The 23,844-nt window shown below is 44.3% G+C and overlaps 1 protein-coding gene across 1 annotated transcript in view; it reads right to left on the bottom strand.

The window, feature by feature from the left end:
* Positions 1–280: 280 nt before the first annotated feature.
* The window catches only part of LOC135509254 (putative adenosylhomocysteinase 3), a 35,594-nt gene continuing 12,030 nt past the window's right edge, over positions 281–23,844 (bottom strand). Inside the window, exons 2-17 of the mRNA XM_064929759.1 lie at positions 7,202–7,313; positions 6,642–6,785; positions 6,322–6,422; positions 6,086–6,188; positions 5,814–5,908; positions 5,582–5,688; positions 5,093–5,209; positions 4,925–4,988; positions 4,499–4,587; positions 4,198–4,268; positions 3,001–3,095; positions 2,551–2,649; positions 2,394–2,462; positions 2,130–2,208; positions 1,913–2,033; positions 281–1,753 (exon numbers count right to left, since the gene is read on the bottom strand). Coding sequence (XP_064785831.1) covers positions 1,747–1,753; positions 1,913–2,033; positions 2,130–2,208; positions 2,394–2,462; positions 2,551–2,649; positions 3,001–3,095; positions 4,198–4,268; positions 4,499–4,587; positions 4,925–4,988; positions 5,093–5,209; positions 5,582–5,688; positions 5,814–5,908; positions 6,086–6,188; positions 6,322–6,422; positions 6,642–6,785; positions 7,202–7,313 — 1,473 coding nt within the window. The 3' untranslated portion in view covers positions 281–1,746. The remainder of the gene's footprint in view (positions 1,754–1,912; positions 2,034–2,129; positions 2,209–2,393; positions 2,463–2,550; positions 2,650–3,000; positions 3,096–4,197; positions 4,269–4,498; positions 4,588–4,924; positions 4,989–5,092; positions 5,210–5,581; positions 5,689–5,813; positions 5,909–6,085; positions 6,189–6,321; positions 6,423–6,641; positions 6,786–7,201; positions 7,314–23,844) is intronic.

The following is a 23,844-nucleotide window of genomic DNA, read 5'->3' as shown; positions in this document are numbered from 1 at the left end:
GACAAACTCTCAGATCTGATGGAAAGGTGGGGTGGGAGGCGGGGGTACCGAGTGTGGATGTGCCGACTGCTCTTCAAAAAGCCCCCCCACATGCACGCACACACACCAACTTGTTGAGTGCCATGGTAACAGTTATTGTTGCAGCATCTCCTGGGAAGGCCCCGCCAGAACAAATCAGTTGGAAGGGCATTTGATTTCCATGCCCGGCCTGTTTTTGATTTTCAGAGAGGTGCCAACAGTCTTCTTTATTAAGATGTAAAAATACAATTTACACAACGCGTGGGGTTGGAATTTTAATTCCCATTGTTATAGAGCATTCCAAAAACATAATAAAAGGCACAACATAGGCCTACATACGCCTGGCCATGTTCTACGTGCTGACTTGGCCTGTTGGTGATCTGTAGTCTTCCTCATTAATGGTACATTGATCTCTAACTTAAGCACTATGGACAGCTCCGTATATTTGTAAAATGGCGAAATACAGTAAGATTTCAAAGAAATGTAAATTATTTTATTAATTAACAACACTCCTCTTAGCTGTTCATATCGACATATCCTTTATAATAGGCTAATGCAAATCTTTGATTGCATGTGCAAACCAAGGCAAGAATAATTCCGACAGTAATTAAGTAGATTGGGAAGCATCCCAAAAGATTTGCCTCTAGTTCACAGAAGAATTTCCGTATGCTGCATGTAAAAAACGGCAAAATTTTTACCACATATTGCCGGCATAAGTCTTTTACACCTCCCATGCGCATAATGCCGGCACCACAATTGACGAGTGGGAGTGTGGGACGTGGGTGGGCGTCTTTTTTGAAATAAATCCATTTAATATACACCATCACAAAGAAATCCATTACTCATTCATCTATCTCCTCACCCCACATATTATCTACAGTTCAGGAGGGAAGACCTAAACAAACACACAGGGCATCTACCACTGTATCCTGTAAGTGTGCGTGTGTGTGTGTGAGTAACCAAACTCCAGAAACATCCACAGAACAGCCGCTCCACTTCTTTGACTAGTTTCATTGCACCACCTATTGGGCATAGTTAGAACTACAGAGACAGACACGCTGTTTGAGGAGAGCAGAGTTAATGAGACTGACTAGCAGCTGGGTCACAACTTTATCTTTGGAAAAGACGCAGAAAAAAAGATGGTAAAATGTAACATTTGGTCAACTTTAACCTATTTGTTATGCTTTGTTTACATTCAGAAAGTTTAAACATTATTTAGATATCTTTGGAAAGATTGAAAATAAGATGTATTTATATATTTTTATTAGATAATCTGTGTTCCTCTGTTGCAACTTGATATTTTTGTAAGATTCTGCTAAATAACATACACCTGCTCCAAACTCCGCCACTTCAGACAACAGATAAAAATAATGGAAAATAGAAAACTCAAACCCGGCAACTGAGTCTGGCCTTGGGATATGAATCTGGTGGGAAATGATCATTTCTGCTTCTGTTCACAATAATACTTTATGTACATTAAAAAAGAGCTTCTCAGCATATCAATTCTCTAAGACCAATGACGGCCATCCAGTGAGGTCAGATGGCTCAGCAGAGGTCAGAGGACAGGGGTGAAAGGTCAGACATCATGGTTGTGGTGTTACCCGTCAGTGCTGGGCTATAGTTCCCCCACAAACACAAATCTGAGCCAGGTCTCCTGGTCCTCCTTCCCTCTGAGCCACATATGTCTTTGGGATGGTATGGTACGTCTTTAGTCTTCACCCCCATAGATTAGTATCTGCAATGAACACACTCACTGTCACTTACAGGAACATACTGTAACACCAAATGACTTTACTGTTTATGTTCATTCCTGATTTCAGTGTGTATATGTGTATTATATGCGTGAGAGTATGCAAATGCAGATGTGAGTGTATGTGTGTGAGAGTTTCCCCACCTGTAGTAGTTCGGTTTAAAGGGTCCGGTCTTGCTGAGGCCCAGGTATTTGCCCTGCTCATCCGTCAGCTCTGTGAGGTGGGCATCAAACGTTGGCAGGTGGAGACTGGCCACAAACTCATCTGAAAACACACACACACAACCACACACACAGTCACAGTAGACCCTGTCAAAACCTATGTAACAAGGCAGTAGGTAGGTGAGGTGGTGTGTCTTACCCATCTTTTTGGGCAGAAGGTAGACGTCTTGTTTATATCGTCCCTCTGGGGCGTTGTAAAGCTCTATCAGAGCCAGTGCCTGAGTGCATTACGTTACGTTATAGAAATAGTATACATAGAAAACATTTAAATTACAAAGAGACTGTGGATACAAAGGCCTGTCCCTTTTCATAATGCATATATGTAGCACTCCACAAAACAGCAGTACAGCTTGTGTGTTTGCTGCGACCATGAGTTCCCCTGCTGTGTGTGAAACAGACAGACCTGTGTGGTGGCGGTGATGGAGAGGACGAAGGTGGGCACTGTGGAGCAGCTCAGATTCAACAGACGACCCTGAGAAAACCCACACATACACATACCAGTGATCACACACCTGACACACACTCAGTCAACAAGGATACACACACACACAGACACTCACTTCAGCCAGTAAGATTATTCTCTTGCCATCGGGCCAGATGACATGGTCCACCTGTGATCTCACTTTCTCCCAGGTCAACTCTGGGGTCCGCAGACTCACCTTACAGAGGAGAAACAGTCTATCAACCTCAAACACACACAGACATAAATGCAGACACATACAGATGTAGGATGTTCATTTGAGCCAGTTTTCTACAGCAGGAAAAGTATCCTGCATCAACAGGAAATGTGAATTATTACATGGATTATAATTAATTTACATTTTGTAGGGGTTGATACATTTTCCTCAGGGGCAAATGAAGTCTGCTATTTAAAATAGGAAATTACAAAGTTTAGAAGCCATTTCACACCTTGAATAATGCTGTGCAGGAAAATCCTCAGCAACAAGAGTGATCATATCAAGATCCTACATTTGTACACACACACACACACACACGCACATACGTCTCACCACGTCTATCTCAGTGTTGGAGTGTCCCATGTTACAGACGATGCAGCCGTTCTTCATCTTGTCCAGGTACTCTCTTGCTACCACATTCTTGTTGCCTGAAGACAAACACTGAGGCTTTCATAGTCAGTCATATACTGTCATAGCCTGTTATAACCTATCGTAGCCTACCATAAACTACCATAGCCTATCATAAACTACCATAGCCTATCATAACATAGCTAGCCTTCATTGTAAACCTGAAACCCCACCTCTTTAAGGAATACCTAGGATAGGATAAAGTAATCCTTCTCACCCCCCCCTTAAATGATTTAGATGCACTATTGTAAAGTGGCTGTTCCACTGGATGTCATATGGTGAATTCACCAATTTGTAAGTCGCTCTGGATAAGAGCGTCTGCCAAATGACTTAAATGTAAATGTTAAATGTAAATAAGAATGAGTTCTTATTGACCTGTCTGGTAAAATAAAGGTAACAACAAGCTTAAATAGCTTATTCTAAGTTATTATATAGGGGTTAGGATTAGGGTTGGAGATGGTGTTAGGGTTAGAACTAGGGTTAGGGCTAGTTTCTGAACCCTAACCATAACCCCAACCCCAACCCTAACCCTAGCTTCATGTCCACATTCAGTTCTACCCTAACCGGAGCCTCAACCCTAACCCTAACCTCTACAGCCTGATTTATACCCTACGTAGGCATGGAAGAACTACAAGTAGCTATGCAAAATGGCATTGCAATGCAGTCAATTCATAACTCGCAGAATAGCCCATTTGGTTAGCATTGTTGCATTGTTGCATTGTGTACATAAGGTATAAGGCTAAACCCTGATTCCAGTTCAGTGTCCTTTTATCAAATTTTTAATTCTTCTTTTGATTTACTTTGAACCAGTAAGGTTCTGGCTCTCCCTTTGACCAGTTCCGGGAAGCTCCAGCTCAATTTAACCACTGGTCATAACCTATCATTGCCTGTTATAACTTATCAGTCACATTACAGGACCACTGAGAGGGTTGGTAACCTGAGAAACACTCCTACTGGAGAGAATACATTTTCAGGTACATTTTTGGCATTAAAAGGAATGTAATGTAATTCTATAGCTAACTCTTCAGAGCTGTAGTGTGTGAGAGTAAAGGCTTTCCCAGCCTACAGTCTCTCTACTGGACCATTCACATCACCTCTGTGGGTGATGACATCATGTGTTACCTGTGCAGGTGATGACCAGGTCCACCTGTCTGATGACCTCATTGAGCTTGACCAGTCTGAAGCCATCCATGCTGGGAGAGGAGAGATATACACAAATAGTTCAAGACCTGCCTCTGTCACCTACAGCACATGTCTTACACACACACACACTCACACTCACACACACACACACACACACACACACACACACACACACACACACACACACACACACACACACACACACACACACACACACACACACACACACACACACACACACACACACACACACACACACACACACACACACACGTCATACCAGGCCTGCAGGGCACATATGGGGTCCACCTCCGTGACATGCACTACTGAGCCCATAGCCTTCAGAGCGGCAGAGCAACCTTTACCAACCTGGCCAGAGGGAGAGAGGGGAGGGGAAAACATACGTACACACAGATGGCCAGAGGGAGAGAGGGGAGGGGAAAACATACGTACACACAGATGGCCAGAGGGAGAGAGGGGAGGGGAAAACATACGTACACACAGATGGCCAGAGGGAGAGAGGGGAGGGGAAAACATACGTACACACAGATGGCCAGAGGGAGAGAGGGGAGGGGAAAACATACGTACACACAGATGGCCAGAGGGAGAGAGGGGAGGGGAAAACATACGTACACACAGATGGAATAAATACACAGAGAGAACACTTTACACCTCGTTGTTTAATAGCTGCTAATAAAATACTGACCTCTCCATAGCCACACACCACCACCTGCTTTCCCCCAAACATCACATCTGTAGAGCGTTTCAATCTGGGGGAGGGATGGGAGGCCAAAGGTTACATACTCAAAAGTTCAAAGGTCACACACACAAACACGCATGTTGATTCTGTGCCTGTGTGTTTTCATATACGTACCCATCCAGTATGGACTCCCTGCAGCAGTAGAGGTTGTCAAACTTCTGTTTAGTAATGGAGTCATTGACGTTCATAGCAGGAACACACAGTCTCCCTGCCTTGGACAGCTGGTACAGCCTTCGGAAGAAGGGGAACACTGCTACTTTAGCACTACACATAGGCTGTGTCCTAAATGTCCCCTTTTAACTATGTACTGCACTACTTTTGACCAGGGCCCTTAAGGGAATATTGTGTAAATTGGGACACAGACAAAGTATACCAGTATAATGATGTCACAAGTGTTAGCTTCTTTAATTCAATTTATATTGCCACATGCTTTAATGAGCTGTCCTTATTCACACAGGTGACTCACATGAGTCACACAAGTTGTAATGACTAAGGCAAACAATAGGCTTATCATACCTGAAATATCCATTGTTTTAGATAAGAGTGTCTTCTAATCTAAAAGGTATTTCACAACAATCAGAGACACGTGTGCTCCATTCCCACCTGTGAACCCCTGTGACACTCTCTTCCACGATTCCCTTGATCATCTGGAACATGTTGGGGTATTTCTTAAAGATCCAGTGGGTCAGGTCTCCCCCGTCATCCAGGATCTGAGTAAAACAGGATCCACCCATGACTGTATCCATCCGGATCATAGCTGTCTAATGTGAGAGCTAGGCCTGTACTGTACCACATTAAGAGAGAGACAGGTAGGTAGGCCTATACTGTACTGTACCATATTGGGCTGCCAGGCCTCCAGGCTGACACAGCGGTCAATACACCACCAGAAGTCATCCTCTGACTCCCCCTTCCATGCAAACACAGAGAAGCCTGAGAGAGACAGAGAGAGAATATGAGAGAGAGAGAGAGAGAGAGAGAGAGAGAGAGAGGACAGAGAGAGAGAATATGAGAGAGGACAGAGAGAGAGAGAGAGAGAGAGAGAGAGAGAGAGAGAGAGAGAGAGAGAGAGAGAGAGAGAGAGAGAGCGAAATACTGCGTGTCTCTCACCTCCCTCAGCCAGAGCTGCAGCCACAGCATTCTGGGTGGAGTAGATGTTACAGGCTGCCCAGCGACACTGAGCCCCCAACGCAGACAGAGTCTCCATCAAGACCTACAGGTATCCACATGTATACACACACGCACACACGCAGTCCAATTCAGTTTGTGTCTGTGTGTGTATGTGCGTGATTCAGTGTCTGTGTGTGTGTGCATGTGTGTGTGTGCGTGCATGCATGCATACTCACAGCGGTCTGAGCGGTGATGTGAGTGCAGCCCACTACTTTAGCACCAACCAGCGGCTTTTCGCCCCCTGATCTCTTTCTCAGGGCCATCAGAGCTGGCATCTCTACAAAGACAGAGAAGGGAGAAGGAGGAATAGGAGGAATGGGGGAAAGAGAGAGTGAGAGACAGAGAGAAAAAGGGAGAGAACCTGACAGACCTTGAGTCATATTTCCAACCTCTTTCTTACCTTACTCTTTACCACGCACGCACGCACGCACACACACACACACACACACACACACACACACACACACACACACACACACCCTCCATTCCCTCTCACCTTGTTCAGCAATCTCGATCTCCCTGCGTCCGAAGTCGGCCTGTTTGATGGTCTTGATGCAGAAGTCTTGATGTCCCTTAGAGCTCCTCTGCTGCCTGTCTCTAGGAGACATCTCATCCCCTGAACTGTCTGTGTACGACGCAGCTAAGGGTTTGTGTGTGAGGGGAGGTATGGGGGTGATAGAGCAATCAACATCAGGCACAATGAAACAGTATGAACTAGATAAATCATCTAGGCCTCACGAAAGCTCTCATTTTACCAAATAGTCAAAAGTGAACGGCTGTGTGATCTTTCAGGTCTGAGGTTTAACTACATGCTACGTACAGTCTGGATTACCCCCCCCCCCACCCCCAGGGGACAGATTAGGAGTAAATGAAAAAGGGTAATTCCTCTGAAGACTTTATCTCCTAAGGAGAAATGCCTTGGACTAATCTATATGTAACCAGCCCTCTGTTCCCCAGATACTGTGACCACAGCCAGCTACATGGGTCGGCTGTACACAGAGACAAAACACACCATGCTGAAGAGGGGGTAAAAGCAGTGGGTGCATGTGTGGATACCTGAGCTGTAGCTGTCTGTGGAGGAATGGGAGAGGGAGCGGGACAGGGAGCGACGACCGGTCTTAGTGAGACGTTTGTTAAACTCCTGCTTCTGATCAGCAAACTGGATTTGCTGCAGAGAGAGAGAAAGAGAGAGAGAGTTACTTTTGAGGCAAGAGAAACAGACAAGGTTAGAAGGACGCCAGGGTTATATCCACCGCATTGTCCAAGGCATTATAGAAACCTCCTTTTTTTACTCAACATAAGGAACAAAACACACAAAGGAGGCACAGATGATTCAGGAGGTTCAAGAGGTTCACATAGCTCTCTCACTCTCTCACCATAGCTCACACTCACACACCTTCCCTCTCCCCCTAACACACTCTTCATAACACGCTCACAGTCTCTCACTAACCCACTTTCATTCTCTTTCCCTTATCCATGTCTCTTTCTTTTCATAGTCCCCTTTTTTCTCTCCATCACTCTCCCCCTCTCTGTCTCACCATCCAGTGTGGTGGTTGGAAGGCAGGGTTGGTGGAGGGTTCCCACTTAGCCATGCCTGCTGTCTGCTCCCTCTGACACAGTCTATGCTTCTTTTACCCACTCAGCCTCGTTCAGTTAAGCCAGGTTCAGTCCAGTCTGCCCCCGTCTCTGCCTCTTATTCCCACTTGGTACAGCCTAGACCAATCCAGTCCAATCTCATCCAGCCTGGTAGCATAGTCTGGTTAGGTTAGGTGCTAGGACTCTTCTTTTTAAAGTCGTGCACCACTCTCCCTAAAACTCCCCGCCCACCGGGCTCTGTTCTACCTAATACTCCATTCCAAAGTGACACACACACATCATCATGGTCTCATATACTAAACGTAACATAGTACATGCAATTCCAGGATACTCAAATTAGTATTATATGTTACGTTTGGTATGGTTACATGAAACAGATGGTTACTTAATTAAGGAAAAAATTAAAGTAGGGTGGTTGGTCTGGAGTATAACGTGAATGTCTAGCAATGCATCACGGATAATATTTGAACTAATTAGCACTTTTCAAGTACTTGCTACTTTGCAGCTATTTACCATGTTAGCTAACCCTTCCCCAAACCAAACCATAACTCTATCCTTAACCCTTTTAGCTAACCCTTCCCCAACCTTCCCCTTTTAGCTTACCCTTCCCCTATCCTTAACCCTTTTAGCTAACCCTTCACCTATTCTTAACCCTTTTAGCTAACCCTTCCCCTAACCTTTAACCCTTTTAGCTATCCCTTCCCCTATCCTTAACCCTTTAACCTAACTCCTAAACTGAACCGTTTTAGCTAACCCTTCCCCTATCCTTAACCCTTTTAGCTAATCCTTCCCCTATCCTTAACCCTTTTAGCGAACCCTTCCCCTATCCTTAACCCTTTTAGCTAACCCTTCCCCTAACCTTAACCCTTTTAGCTAACCCTTCCCATATCCTTAACCCTTTTAGCTAACTCTTCCCCTATCCTTAACCCTTTTAGCTAACCCTTCCCCTATCCTTAACCCTTTTAGCTAACCTTTCCTCTATCCTTAACCCTTTTAGCTAACCCTTCCCCTATCCTTAACCCTTTTAGCTAACCCTTCCCCTATCCTTAACCCTTTTAGCTAACCCTTCCCCTAACCTTAACCCTTTTAGCTAACCCTTCCCCTAACCTTAACCCTTTTTGCTAACCCTTCCCCTATCCTTAACCCTTTTAGCTAACCCTTCCCCTATCCTTAACCCTTTTAGCTATCCCTTCCCCTATCCTTAACCCTTTTAGCTAACCCTTCCCCTATCCTTAACCCTTTTAGCTAACCCTTCCCCTATCCTTAACCCTTTTAGCTAACCCTTCCCCTATCCTTAACCCTTTTAGCTAACCCTTCCCCTATCCTTAACCCTTTTAGCTAACCCTTCCCCTATCCTTAACTCTTTTAGCTAACTCCTACCCTTAACCCTTTAACCTAACTCCTAAACTTAACCCTAACTCCTAACCCTAGCCGAGCTAATGTTATCCATCTCGCTAGAATTCGTAACATATCATATGTTTTTCAAATTTGTAACATATTGTAAGTTTACAAATTTGTAACATATTGTAAGTTTACAAATTTGTAACATATAACATGAATTGTAATTCGTGACATATCATACAAAATGGGTGATGGACATCCACAAATGAATACATATCATATGAAACGGGAACTTGTCATACTAAATTGAGTGTCTCGGATTTACATGCAGAATAATACAAAATGCTCTGAGACCTGGGTTGCAATCTCTCTCTCTCTCTCTCTCTCACACACACACACACACACACACACACACACACACACACACACACACACACACACACTCACACTCACACTCACACTCACACTCACACTCACACTCACACTCTCACACACACACACACACACACACACACACACACACACACACACACACACACACACACACACACACACACACACACACACACACACACACACACACACACACACACACACACACACACACACTTACAGTCTAATAGTCTCAGAATAGTTTTCTGGCTTGACCCCCCCTCACACATGCACACCCACACACTGGTGTTAGGCCGTGGGTACACCCCTTGTCTTATGCGGTCCGAGTGGAGCCGAGTTGGCAGCTCTTAATAGGATTAGCTGATAAGGGTCGTAGGTCAGTCAGAAGTCTGTGGAGCTGAATTCCTGACTTCAGATCCCCCACACCGGGCCACATTCCAATTCTACAACAATGCTGACTTCAGATCCCCCACTCAAGGACACATTCAATTTTTACCGTTAGCACCCTTCCCCAAGCCCAAGGCTATTCAAACCTTGAGGTTTGCAGCACTGCTGGTTTTCATCCTTCCCATCTAATCTGGGTCTGTTTCTGATTTGTTGACACTTTCCATTTCTACCCATAGACCCTTTCCCTTCACCAGAATGTATCAGTTGGTGAGGGCTGCACAATACTACTTATTTTTTAAATCAGAAACATACCCTGCTTGAATCACCCTCAATCACCCTCCAATGGTTAACGGGTGGATCATAAGACTCATAAAGGCCATATGTGCTGCTCAGGATCAAACTGCCCACTTACTACCTCGTTATGAGCTGCCTCATTAAAGGCAATTAACCTCACAGTATTTCTAATGGTTTATAATGAGGGTCAATATGACTGCGTTTGCACAGGCAGCCAAATTTTTTATTTTTTCGACAAATTGGTCTTTTGACCAATCACATCAGACCTTTTCACATCAGATCTTTTTCAGAGCTGATTGGTCAAAAGACCAATTCAGGAAAAAAATATCAGAATTGGGCTGCCTGTGTAAACGCAGGCGAAGAAGCAGTTTCTCATGGTAAATTACTGTACTTCCTCAAGAGAGATTCTCACATGAATAGCTCACATTTCTGTCCTGTCCTATTCCTTGCGCATGGTGAGCACTCAGAGAGAGATGCACATAGAGAGTTACAGAATGTCAAACAAGCCCAATGTGTAACTCTAATCAGAGATATTTCAGTTATAAACCATTTGTATGCTATTTACTGGATTGTAGCCTACATGTATTTGTACTGTATTGCTGCCCTGTCTGAGCAGCTGAACTGAGTTGTGGGATGGCTCATCTGTGCTGCCACAGGAGGCCAGTGTTTTCTACAGAGCTCATTTGTCCACAAACAAACTCACACAGGGCACCACCTTCCCATTAACCTTCTCCTATTTCCCCTCAGGAGTCTGAAAAGATTTGGCATGGGTCCTCAGATCCTCAAAAGGTTTTACTGATGCAACATTGAGAGCAACCTGACTGGTTGCATCACTGCCTGGTATAGCAACTGCTCGGCACTACAGAGGGTAGTGCGTACGGCCCAGTACATCACTGGAGCTAAGCTGCCTGCCATCCAGGACCTCTACACCAGGCGGTGTCAGAGGAAGGCCCTAAAAATTGTCAATGACCCCAGCCACCCAAGTCATAGACTGTTCTCTCTGCTACCGCATGGCAAGCGGTACCGGAGCACCAAGTCTAGGTCCAAAATGCTTCTTAACAGCTTTTACCCCCAAGCCAGTAGACTCCTGAACAGGTAATCAAATGGCTACCCGGACTATTTGCATTGTGTCACGCCGCAGTGACGCCTGCTGCTAATCTCTGTTTATCATCTATGCATAGTCACTTTAACTCTACCTACATGTACATATTACCTCAATTAGCCCGACTAACCGGTGCCCCCGCACATTGACTCTGTACTAGTACCCCCTATAAAGCCTTGCTACTGTTGTTTTCACTGTTATTTTCCTTTTTTCTCTTTACTTATCTATTGTTTACCTAATACCTATTTTTTTTAAATTGCACAATTGGTTAGAGCTTGTATGTAAGCATTTCACTCTAAGGTCTACACCTGTTGTATTCGGCGCACGTGACAAATAAACTTTGATTTGATTTGATGACAAAACAGCCCTGATCCTGAACCGCCCCTATTCCCTTCCACTAGATCCCTACAGCAGCTCTGCCCTATCTGATCCCTTCAGGTGTGAATACAACAGGAAGGTAGAGCCTTGGGGAAGGGGCTTGGGGCTGTTTCTGGTCAGCCTGTGGTGTAAACATAGAAACATGTGAGACCCCATAGTAAACAATAATAATAACAGGTATAGCATGATGAGAACACAAACCATACAGGATGAGTTAACATTGTTGGGGAAAGGGAGGGGATGGATATCGGAGGTAGAACTCTGTACAAACTGTAGAAAGACTGTAGAAATCACTGATCCTATATACAGTCGTAGCCAAAAGTTTTGAGAATAACACAAATAAAACATTTCACAAAGTCTGCTGCCTCAGTTTGTATGATGATAATTTGCAAATACTTCAGAATGTTATGAAGAGTGATGAATTGCAATTAATTGCAAAGTCCCTCTTTGCCATGTAAATGAACTGAATCCCCAAAAAACATTTCCACTGCATTTCAGCCCTGCCACAAAAGGACCAGCTGTCCGTGATTCTCTCGTTAACACAGGTGTGAGTGTTGACGAGGACAAGGCTGGAGATTACTCTGTCATGCTGATTGAGTTTGAGTAACAGACTGGAAGCTTCAAAAGGAGGGTGGTGCTTGGAATCATTGTTTTTCCTCTGTCAACCGTGGTTACTTGCAAGGAAACATGTGCCGTCATCATTGCTTTGCACAAAAAGGGCTTCACACGCAAGGATATTGCTGCCAGTAAGATTGCACCTAAATCAACCATTTATCGGATCATCAAGAACTTCAAGGAGAGCGGTTCAATTGTTGTGAAAAAGGATTCAGGGCGCCCAAGAAAGTCCAGCAAGCGCCAGGACCGTCTCCTAAAGTTGATTCAGCTGCGGGATTGGGGCAACCCCAGTACATAGCTTGCTCAGGAATGGCAGCAGGCAGGTGTGAGTGCATCTGAACGCACAGTGAGGTGAAGACTTTTGGAGGATGGCCTGGTGTCAAGAAGGGCAGCAAAGAAGCCACTTCCCTCTAGGAAATACATCAGGAACAGACTGATATTCTGCAAAAGGTACAGGGATTGGACTGCAGAGGACTGAGGTAAAGTCATTTTCTCTGATGAATCCCCTTTCCGATCATTTGGGGCGTCTGGAAAAAAGCTTGTCTGGAAAAGACAAGGTGAGCGCCACCATCAGTCCTGTGTCATGCCAACAGTAAGGCATCCTGAGACCATTCATGTGTGGGGTTGCTTCTCAGCCAAGGGAGTGGGCTCACTCACAATTTTGACTAGAACACAGCCATGAATAAAGAATGGTACCAACACATCCTGAGAGCAACTTCTCCCAACTATCCAGGAACAGTTTGGTGACAAACAATGCCTTTTCCAGCATGATGGAGCACCTTGCCATAAGGCAAATGTGATAACTAAGTTGCCGGGAACAAAACATCAATATTTTGGGTCCATGGCAAGGAAACTCCCCAGACCTTAATCCCATTGAGAACTTGTGGTCAATCCTCAAGAGGTGGGTGGACAAACAAAACCCCACAAATTCTGACAAATTCCAAGCATTGATTATGCAAGAATGGGTTGCCATCGGTCAGGATGTGGCCCAGAAGTTAATTGACAGCATGCCAGGGCGGATTGCAGAGGACTTGAAAAAGAAGGGTCAACACTGCAAATATTGACTCTTTGCATCAACTTCATGTAATTGTCATAAAAGTCTTTGACACGTATGAAATGCTTGTCATTATACTTCAGTATTCCATAGTAACATCTGACAAAAATATCTAAAGACACTGAGACAGCAAACTTTGTGGAAATTAATATTTGCGTCATTCTCAAAACTTTTGGCCACGACTGTACTAACCAGACCCATAAGGCTCTCTTCCTACGTAGATACTGCGGCTGTTGACGCAGAATACACTCACTAACTGACTTATTGACATTGAACAGAAAGGTAAATACTGCCTGCACTTAAATGAGCTGATCTGATTCAAAGGACTACATCAACCCACACATTTTTATAACACTAGTAGCCTTTCCCCTGAGAACAGGTGCATAGCTGAGTATACTCAGAGCTCAAACTGCTGCTTGATCTTTCACACACAAGGAAGGATACCGAACTGAATGGCCTCAAATCATAAGAGAGCACGAGTTAACTGAATGAAGACACAGTCCCAAGAGAGGGATGATCTGAGCCACTATGATTAAAGATGGATGGACAGATACATGTTATTTAATTAAAGGCTCTGATTTAAAAGTGTAGTTCACCGCAAATTATGAAATTACTTATGTGTTTCCTTACCTTGAATGTACTCTATGGGCCAGGAGAAATTTGGATCCACACTCTGGATGCAACTAATCCACTCAAATAACTAAATCACATACAGCCGAGGTACCTTCCCCACAGAGAGGTATAAGTAATTCAACCTGGTGAGGATGCAGATACCTTGATACAGATTGACTGAACTAGAGATACCAGAGACTAGAACAGAGAGAGACTAGAACAGAGAGATCCTTGATGAAAACCCTTCCTCAGAGCGCTCAGGACCTCAAACTGGGGCGAAGGTTCACCTTCCAACAGGACAACGACCCGAAGCACACAGCCAAGACAACTAAGGAGTGGCTTCAGGACAAGTCTCTGAATGTCCTTTGAACAGAGGTTGAACATCTCTGGAGACACCTGAAAATAGCTGTGCAGCGACGCTCCCGATCCAACCTGACAGATCTTAAGAGAATCTGCAGGGAAGAATGGGAGAAACTCCCCAAATTCAGGTGTGCCAGGCTTGTAGCGTCATACAAAAGAAGAATTAAGGCTGTAACTGCTGCCAAAGGTGCTTCATCAAAGCACTTATTTTTATGCATTTGCAAAAAATTCTAAAAAACAGTTTTTGCATTGTCATTATGGGGTATCGTGTGTAGATTGATGAGAGGAAAAAACAATTTAATCCATTTTAGAATAAGGATGTAACGTAACAAAATGTGGAAAAGGTCAAGGTGTCTGAATACGTTCCTATTTCAGCCACACCTGTTGCTGACAGGTGTATAACATCGAGCCCACAGCAATGCAATTTCCATAGACAAACATTGGCAGTAGAATGGCCTTACTGGAGAGCTCAGTAACTTTCAATGTGGCACCGTCATAGCATGTCACCTTTCCAACAAGTCAGTTCATCAAATTTCTGCCCTGCTAGAGCTGCCCCTGTAAACTGTAAGTGCTGTTATTCTGCCCTGCTAGAGCTGCCCCGGTCAACTGTAAGTGCTGTTATTCTGCCCTGCTAGAGCTGCCCCGGTCAACTGTGAGTGCTGTTATTCTGCCCTGTTAGAGCTGCCCCAGTCAACTGTAAGTGCTGTTATTCTGCCCTGCAAGAGCTGCCCCGGTCAACTGTAAGTGCTGTTATTGTGAAGTGGAAAGTCTTGGAGCAACAACGGCTCAGCCACGAGGTGGTGGGCCACACAAGCTCATAGAATGGGACCAACGAGTGCTGAAGCGCATAGCGTGTAAAAATCATCTGTCCTGGGTTGCAACACTCACTATCGAGTTACAAACTGCCTCTGTAAGCAACTTCAGCACAAGAACTGTTCTTCGGGAGCTTAATGGAAGGGGTTTCCATGGCCGAGACGCCGCACAAAAGCCTAAGATCAACATGCGCAATACCAAGTGTCGGATGGAGTGGTGTAAAGCTTGCCGCCATTGGACTCTGGAGCAGTGGAAACGCATTCAGTGGATGAATCACACTTCACCATCTGGCAGTCTGACGGACGAATCTGGGATTGGCAAATGCCAGAAGACTGCTACTTGCCACAATGAAAAGTGCCAACTGTTAAGATTGGTGGAGGAGAAATAATGGTCTGGGGCTGTTTTTTTATGGTTCTGGCTAGGCCCCTTAGTTCCAGTGAAGGGAAATCTTAATGCTACAGTATAAAATGACATTATACATGATTATGTGCTTCTAAATTTGTGGCAACAGTTTGGTGAAAGCCCTTTCCTGTTTCAGCATGACAATGCCCAAAGCAAAGCAAGGTCCATACAGAAATAATTTGTCGAGATCGGTGTGGAAGAACTTGTCTGGCCTGCATAGAGCCCTGACCTCAACCACATCAAACACCTTTGGGATGAATTGGAACGCCGACTGCAAGCCAGTCCTAATCGCCCAACATCAGTGCCCGACTTCACTAATACTCTTGTTGCTGAATCGAAGTTCCGCAGCAATGTTCCAACATCTAGTGGAAAGCCTTCCCAGAAAAGTGAAGGCTGTTATAGCAGCAAAGGGTGGACCAACTACATTGTAATGCCCATGATTTTGGAAGGAGATGTTTGACAAGTAGGTGTCCACATACTTTTGGTCATTTAGTGTGCCTTGATACAGATTGACTGTAATAAAGAGACCAGTGACAGAGTCTAGAACAGAGATACCTTGATAAAGATTGACAGAACTACAGATAATATAGACTACAACAGAGATACCTTGATACAGATGGACTGAACTGCCTTCTGTTCCTTGGTTTTGTTCAAGTTGACCAGGCTGTACACCTTCTTCATGCTGTCAGAACAAACGCTTTCCACCACACAAAGACTGTATTTAACCGTGGACTGACCGTGCTCGACTGTGACCTGACCGCGTTTGATGAGAAGGTTCAGGGAATAGGCTTGCTAAGCTAACACACTGAGAGGCGCTACACCATATGCTCTCAGGCCCAGGTTACTGGTATATACAGTATGTAGGACCTTAATTTGATCCAGTTTGCTACAGCAGGAAAATAATCATGCAGCAACAGGAAATGTGAATTATTATGAGGATTATAATTAATTGACTTTTTTTTGTAGGGGTTGATACATTTTTCATTTGGGAAAATCAAGTCCATCTTTTGTACTTGACAAAGTGGAAATTACAAACTTATAAAGCCTTTCTAAACTGTGAATACACTACAAGTTTGCATTTCCTGTCGTGCAGGGAAATTCTCAAATTAAGATCCTACATCTGTTAGAGGAGGCAGGTGAGAGGAGAGACAGAAGAGAGAAAAAGGAGTGGGCCAAAGAAGAAAAGAGCCTTTGTGAATTGAGAAGACAAGAGGAGCGGTTCCAGGATGGAGGGCTGGGAAATAACGAGAGAAGGAGGGGAGGTATGGAGGAAGGGAGAGAGTTCATACAGGATCACTTGAAGCCTGGAATGAATATGAATAACGTTTGGAGTGTTCTCTGATTCCCAAGCATAAACATAAAAAACACAGAAGTGTGTGTGCATGTGAGTTTGTGTGTGTCTCTGAGTGTATCATAATTCCCAGCTAGCACATTTAGTACCCTGGAACTTGTGGGTACTAATAGAACCATGAGGAAAACCTGTGGGAAATGTTATGCTGAAGTACTGAAATTCCCCAGAAGAATGTTTTTTCTTAAAATTTTCTGAACTATTTGAGAACATTCCCAATGTCAGACCAGTTGGAGAATGTTCCTAGAACATTATAATTTGTCGAATTAATTGTATCCATGTTTGAACTTTTAGGAAACGTTCTGTTAAAGTAATGAAATACCAAGATTTTCTCTGAATGTTCCAAAGCCAAGCAACTATCCTGCACCATTCCCAGAAAAAAAAGCATAGGACAACCATGCTCTTACCAAGCTCAAAATATGATTCTCAGAACATTATGTGCTACCTGGGTTGTGTCTGTGTGTGTGTAAAGGAAAGGTGTGGAAAAACAAACACAAGCATGTTCAAACACAGAAACCATGGACAATTAAAAACACACATAAACTGTGAGGGCTCACTTGTCCCGGTGACTACTCTTATTCTTGCTAGTATTGGAAGGGGAGCGCTCTCTCTCTCTCTCTGCATGCTGGGAGTGTTTGGTGCATGCTGGGAATTGTATGAGCGAGTACGAGTGGTGTCTGGAGTTAGTTTTCTTGCACCCTATCACTCGTACCGGGCATCTACTCCACTGCCTGGGAAACTAGCCTGAACCTCCTCCTGTACCTCATTGCTCATAATGGAGAGGGATGTGGCAGAGGGGAGTCAGGGGTCTGTGGCCTCAGTTGAGGAGGATCAGGAGAAGGATATGGACATTTCTGATATCCCTGCTGATATGATAGAAGCTGGCAACGACTCCATTTACAATCCAGATGAGGTAAATGGGTTCCTGGACCAGACTTTTGGGGAATCTGTTAAATTGCCAGATTTTTTGTTGTTGTTGATAAGTTTGTGAGGTCAGCTGTGGTGTTACAGAAGACAGTGGGGTTAGACCAGTTGAGTGTGAAGAAGTGTTTCCACTTGAGGGAATTTGTTACTGCTGTCACGGCAACAAAAGGTAGTGGGAAATGTGGTAAGGTTAAGAGAAACTTAAAACTATGATAATTATCATGCCTCATAGGGTGCTTATTTCTCTTTGTCTGGTTTCTCTGTGGATTCTCTGTTTTTCCTTTCTCTTTTCTGTATGGTGGTACTAAGGGTAGGTTCTCTCAATATGAATGGGGGAAGGGACAGGAATAAGAGGGCTTGGGTATTAGAAGTAATAAAACATAAAAGGCTTAATGTAGTTTTTCTACAGGAGACACATAGAGGTCATTGGCAGCTTTGGTCTCTTACTCACATCGTTGTAATAAAATGAGCCATTTGTATAAATATATTTATGAGGTTGACGGTGGTATGTGGTGGGAGGGGCAACATATACTCAGTCATGGTACTAATTTCATTGCTAGGATGGCAATTTTGTTTTCCTCAGGCTTAGGGATGACTGTGGTATCTACAACAGAGATTTTTAAACTGTTTTATGTTTATGCTCCTAATGAGGTTACAGAGCGTATTGCTGTATTTGATCAAATAAAGAAAACCTTAAGACAGTGTGACCAAGACGGGGGTATGGTTTTAAGGGGGGACTGGAACTGTACTGTAGATTTTACTGTTGATTGCACTGCTGAAGAACCTCACCAGCGGTCAGCAATTTGTCTGTCTGGTCTACTAACTGAGTTTGAGCTTTCTGATGTGTGGATAGTAAGACATACAAAAGTTAGGCAGTACACATGGCTAAAAGTTAATCAAGGTCGTGTCAGTGCAGCAAGGTTAGACAGATTGTATCTGAGCAGTACTGTGGTAGGGTTGTAAGGTATGACATTACTCCTGTGGGTTTTTTTGATCATCATATTGTTACTGTTGATATTGTCCTGTCCACGATATTGTCCTGTCATCACCTTATTGGTATTTTCATGTTAATTATTACATGATGCCAAGTCTTGTGAAATGTGTTTGTTGTTTTGGGAAAAATGGAGGATTATTACATTGAATTTTGAGTCCTTGAGACAATGTTGGGAGGTTGGGAAAGCCCAAATATGTGTGTTTTGTCAACAGTATACTGCTCTGTCTAGTATTGAAGCTAAAGAGACTACCAGGGCCCTTGAACAGGACATAAAATCTATTGAATTGAAGTTGCTCACTCAGAATGACCCCGGACTAGTTATGAACTTACAGGACAAGAGACATGAACAGGTCGTTTTTACATAAAAGAGTGAAGGGTGTCTTGATTAGGTCTCATTTTGCTACCCTCAAGGATAGGGATGATGCTAGCACTTTTCTTTTAGCCACTAGGACTGTCATCATTGCAACGCAAACAGATGGTCTGCCTTCGTCCCCCTGTTGGCAAGGTGACCACGGATGATGGTGAGATGCGCCAACATGCCGTGGATTTCTACTCTGCACTCTATAAGTCAGAGGATTGTGATCCTCTGTGTGCTGAAGAGCTGTTACATGGACTGAAGAGTTGTTACATGAGCAGAGAGCTGCTTTGGACTCTGACATTACTCTGCAGGAGCTGTCCACAGCAGTTATGCAGCTCTCGTCAGGCCCGAGCCCCTGGCATCGATGGTTTAGCATCTGATTTCTATAAGAACCTTTGGGGTTCTATTGGGGAAGATTTTTATGAAGTGGTGTGTGAATATTTTCATGAGGGTTCTCTTCCTGTATGCTGTCAATGTGCTGTGTTTTCATTGTTGCCAAAAAAAAGGGGGATTTGGCTCTTTTAAAAAACTGCCGAACTGTTGCATTGCTGTGTACAGAATATACAATTATCTAAGTGTCTCTCAAACAGGTTGAAAGAATATCTGGGGCTGTTGGTCCACAAGGACCAGTCTTACTGTGTAGCTGACCGCTCTATTGTTGATGAATTGTTTCTGATAAGAGTTGTTTTAGACATTTGTAAACTGTTTGATGTGAATGTGGGTTTGCTTTCTTTGGATCAGGAGAAGGCTTTTGACCGTGTGGACCACCTATACTTGTTCAAAACAATGAATGCTTTTGGGTTTGGGGATGTTTTTTTGTCTTGGATAAGCTTACTGTATGCTGGGGCCTCATGTATGGGGGAGGTGGTGGGTGGTTTGAGCTTCCGCATCCCCATCCAAAGGGTATTAGGCAGGTATGCCCAATTTCAGGACAGTTATAATGTCTGGCAATTGAACCAATGTTTAAGGTTCTCTCAAACGCTTTAAAGGTGTATGAGTGGGCCTCCTCGTCTAGAGTCAATTGGGAAAAGAGTGAATTGCTGTGGGCAGGTCATTTTCAGATAGGGTCCGCTCCACGGTTAGCCGGGGGGCTTCAGTGGGGCAGAGACGGCATGAAGACTTTTTTCTTTCTTTCTAGGCTCTGAGGTCTTTCAAAAAAAGAACTTGAAGTGTGTGGTGGAGAAGGTGTGTGCCAGATTGTCTGGGTGTAAATGGGATGCTACCCCAGCTGTCTTATAGGGGAGGGGTGCTGGCATCCAATAACCTAGCTTCCTCTACCCTGTGGCACAGACTAATGATTTTACAGCCACTGTGGGGTCTGATACAAGAGCTTCAGAGGACCCTTGTCAATTTTTTCTGGTCTGGACAACATTTGATTAAGGTTGCAGCCCTGTACCTGCCACGAAGGTTGGCAAGGCCTGGTGGACATTTCTTCTAAGATCATGGCATTCAGGCTTCAAGCAGCCCAGGGACTGTTGTACAGTGATGGTTCTAGCTGGGTCGACTCAGCCTGCACATTGATGAGGAAAGTGGGCTGTTTGGGTTTAGACAAGCACCTTTTCATCTTAAAGCTAGAGGGGGTGATTTGTCTGGCCTGACTACATTCTATGAGTCTGTTATGCAGGCTTGGAGAGTTTTCGACATGTCCCGTAAGGCCGACACCCCACCAGGGATGTGGCTTTATGAAGAGCCTATTTTTTAATAACACTGTCATCCAGTCCTGTGCTATGGGTTCAGCCAGCCTTTGTTCATGCCTGTTAGGTGTGGGGTGTACCAAGCTGGGTCATCTGATACGGAGCAGGAGCAGATCGTTGGAAGAGCTGGGAGAAAGAGCGGGGATCCAATCATCTTGGCTACTTTGGATGGTCATAGCTGAGGCCTGCAATCCCTTGCCAGTACTTCATCGGCAGTATGTGACTGATACTTACAATTCTCATCGGTGGACGGAGGGTCTGGATGATGTTTTCCCTGTGCTGAATGTTAGTGCTGCTGCAGGGGCATTAGAAGAGGATGTGGGGATGCTGCTTTCCTTCAATATCTTGGAGATGGGGGAGTTCAAAGCAGTGGGAAAGAAGGCCATGTACATAATGGGTAAAAGTGTCCCGTGCTTCTTCCCTGGAAGGGGTCAAATCTATGAGGTGGGCAGGTGTGTTTGGTCCAGGTGTCTCCCCAAAAGGCTGTTGGCGGTCTTAATTTAAACTGCCTATTGATAAAAGGACAGCTGACCTCCAATTGAGGATAATACATGGAGCTATAGCCACCAATATTCATCTGGTACACCTGGATCCTACTGTTGGGGAGGGGTTTCCATTCTGTGCTGAGTCTGAAACTCTGGCACATCTATTCTTAGAGTGTCTCAGGTTGGTTGGGATGATTGACCTGATCACTAGTTGGTTCTCAGCTCTGGGAGAAGTTTTCTCTTCTCAATTGTTCATATTTGGGCCAAAGTACAGGTTTAATCAAAGGGGTATATTTCTCTTGCTTAACTCTGTGTCAGGGGCAGTTAAATTAGCAATTTGGAAGACACGAAAGAACAGTATTCGGAGACAGGGGTCTGTGGATGTGGTGGGATTGCTGGAAGGGATGTTGGCAGCGAGACTGAGGTTTGAGTTCGCCTATTACAAAATGGTTAACAACATTGGGCTGTTTATGAGTATATGGGGTATTCAAAGGTTGCTGAGGTTCAAAGGTTACTGTAGAGGAAGATTTGGTGTTGTGTGTTTAATTGATGTTTAACCATGTTTTTGCTCGTTTGAGTGTTTATTGTGTTGTGGGTTCCCAGACTCAATAATTTTTTTTTTACTCAAAACTCTCTCTCCCAAGTATTCAACCATCTACACACATAATTTCCATGATGCTTTGCTCATACAACTAAGGTAAGTAAGGAGGTGCGAAAGGTTTAACCTTAATGTACATCTCCTCTTACATTCATTTTCCCCATTATGAACAACAGGCCTGAGAAGGTGACTGTGAGCCCCACGGGGAAATCTGCTGGGATCTGATGTGCTGTACGCCTTTCACCTTTAGGAATGTGGCCATTTCTTGTGGCACAAGCTGCGGACCATTGTCACTATCGAGTTGGAGTGGCGATCCGAACCGACAGTAACAGACCTTATGATGGAAACCTCTGGACACTTGCTATGCACATCCACAACCACAAGAAACAGTGTATGCGTTACCATGCCTCCTCCAGCCAATCCCACTGATAAAGAGGTGCAAGTTGAGGTATATTGGGAACCTTCTGACATGAGGAACTTTGCATCCTGCTTGCAGCAAGTGACGGAATCACAGTATGCAGTCCAAAGATGCTCGTCAGCAGACGATGATCTGGAAAAAAGATGAACTTCCTTCCCTACAGATACTGGCTAATTTTACACACTAGAAAAACAACGTCTAGGACTTTCCGATCTGTCTGTGCTTAGTTACTTTTTCCTTTGTTCAATGTCCATGATGAGAAATTGGTCGGTATCTCTTCACCGGAAGGCATGATAAGGTACACGACTGCACCTACACCATATGGACTAGCATCACAAGGTAGTTGGATGGGCAATGACGGTTCAAACTGCGTCAGTGTGTCACACCTTGACCATAGTTTGCTTTGTATGTTTCTATGTTTTGTTTGGTCAGGGTGTGATCTGAGTGGGCATTCTATGTTACATGTCTAGTTTGTCTATTTCTATGTTTGGCCTGATATGGTTCTCAATCAGAGGCAGGTGTTAGTCATTGTCTCTGATTGAGAACCATATTTAGGTAGCCTGTTTGGTGTTGGGTTTTGTGGGTGATTGTTCCTGTCTCTGTGTTTGTTGCACCAGATAGGGCTGTTTCGGTTTCCACGGTTGTTGTTTTGTATTATGTTTAGTTGCCTTATTAAAAAACATGAATAGTAACCACGCTGCATTTTGGTCCTCCTCTCCTTCAACTCAAGAAAACCGTTACACAGTGGCTCAGATTTTAGGAGAGTTTCCTTGGTTTCCTAAAATGCTTCCTCACATTGTTCTGTTGATTTCCATGTTTTGTCCTGACAAAGCAACTGATGCAGCAGCTTCAGCTTTGTTGCTAAGTTTGGGAGAAAGCGTCCGTTGAAAATCAGTAACCCCAGGAAAAAAAGGGTAGTTTGCTCATGTTCTGTGGAGCTGGGGCGTGTGAAGGCCCGTGGCATCGATGACGTGTCCGAGGTATTCAACCAATGATTAGAAGAATGCACATTTGTCCTTACAAACTCGCAGTCCATAGGCCTTAAGTCTCTGTAAGGTCACATCCAAGTTCAGGAGATGGTCCTCTTCGTCCTTTCCAGTAACGAGGATGTCATTAAGGTAGCATTGTACTCCTTCGACTTTACATCCACATACATCTGCAAGTAGGCTTGACAGAGGTTGATTTTGCTGAACTTTGACCCCAGCTAAACCCGGGAAAAGGTCAATGATGTGTGGTAGAAGATACTGCTCAGCGGACAACACAGGGTTAACTGTGTAATTAAAGTCTCCACATATCCTGATTCCACCACCCTTGGTACGATGAGTGTTGCCCATTCACCCATACTGATGGGCTCCAGGACTTTGTTCTTGGACTAAAGTGTCCAAGTCAGCCTCGACTTTTGGTCCGATAGCATAAGGTACGAGTCGTGCTTTCAGAACTGTTAGTTTGCTTCACTGTAATGTCTGTCATGCTACCCAGCACTCCATTAAATACATCTCCATGTTTCTTGGCGGGTAGACCTGTGTCTTCATA

This window comes from Oncorhynchus masou, chromosome 22, assembly GCF_036934945.1.
Source record: "Oncorhynchus masou masou isolate Uvic2021 chromosome 22, UVic_Omas_1.1, whole genome shotgun sequence".
Taxonomy (NCBI): Eukaryota; Metazoa; Chordata; class Actinopteri; order Salmoniformes; family Salmonidae; genus Oncorhynchus; species Oncorhynchus masou.
This window is presented reverse-complemented; position numbering and strand designations above follow the sequence as displayed.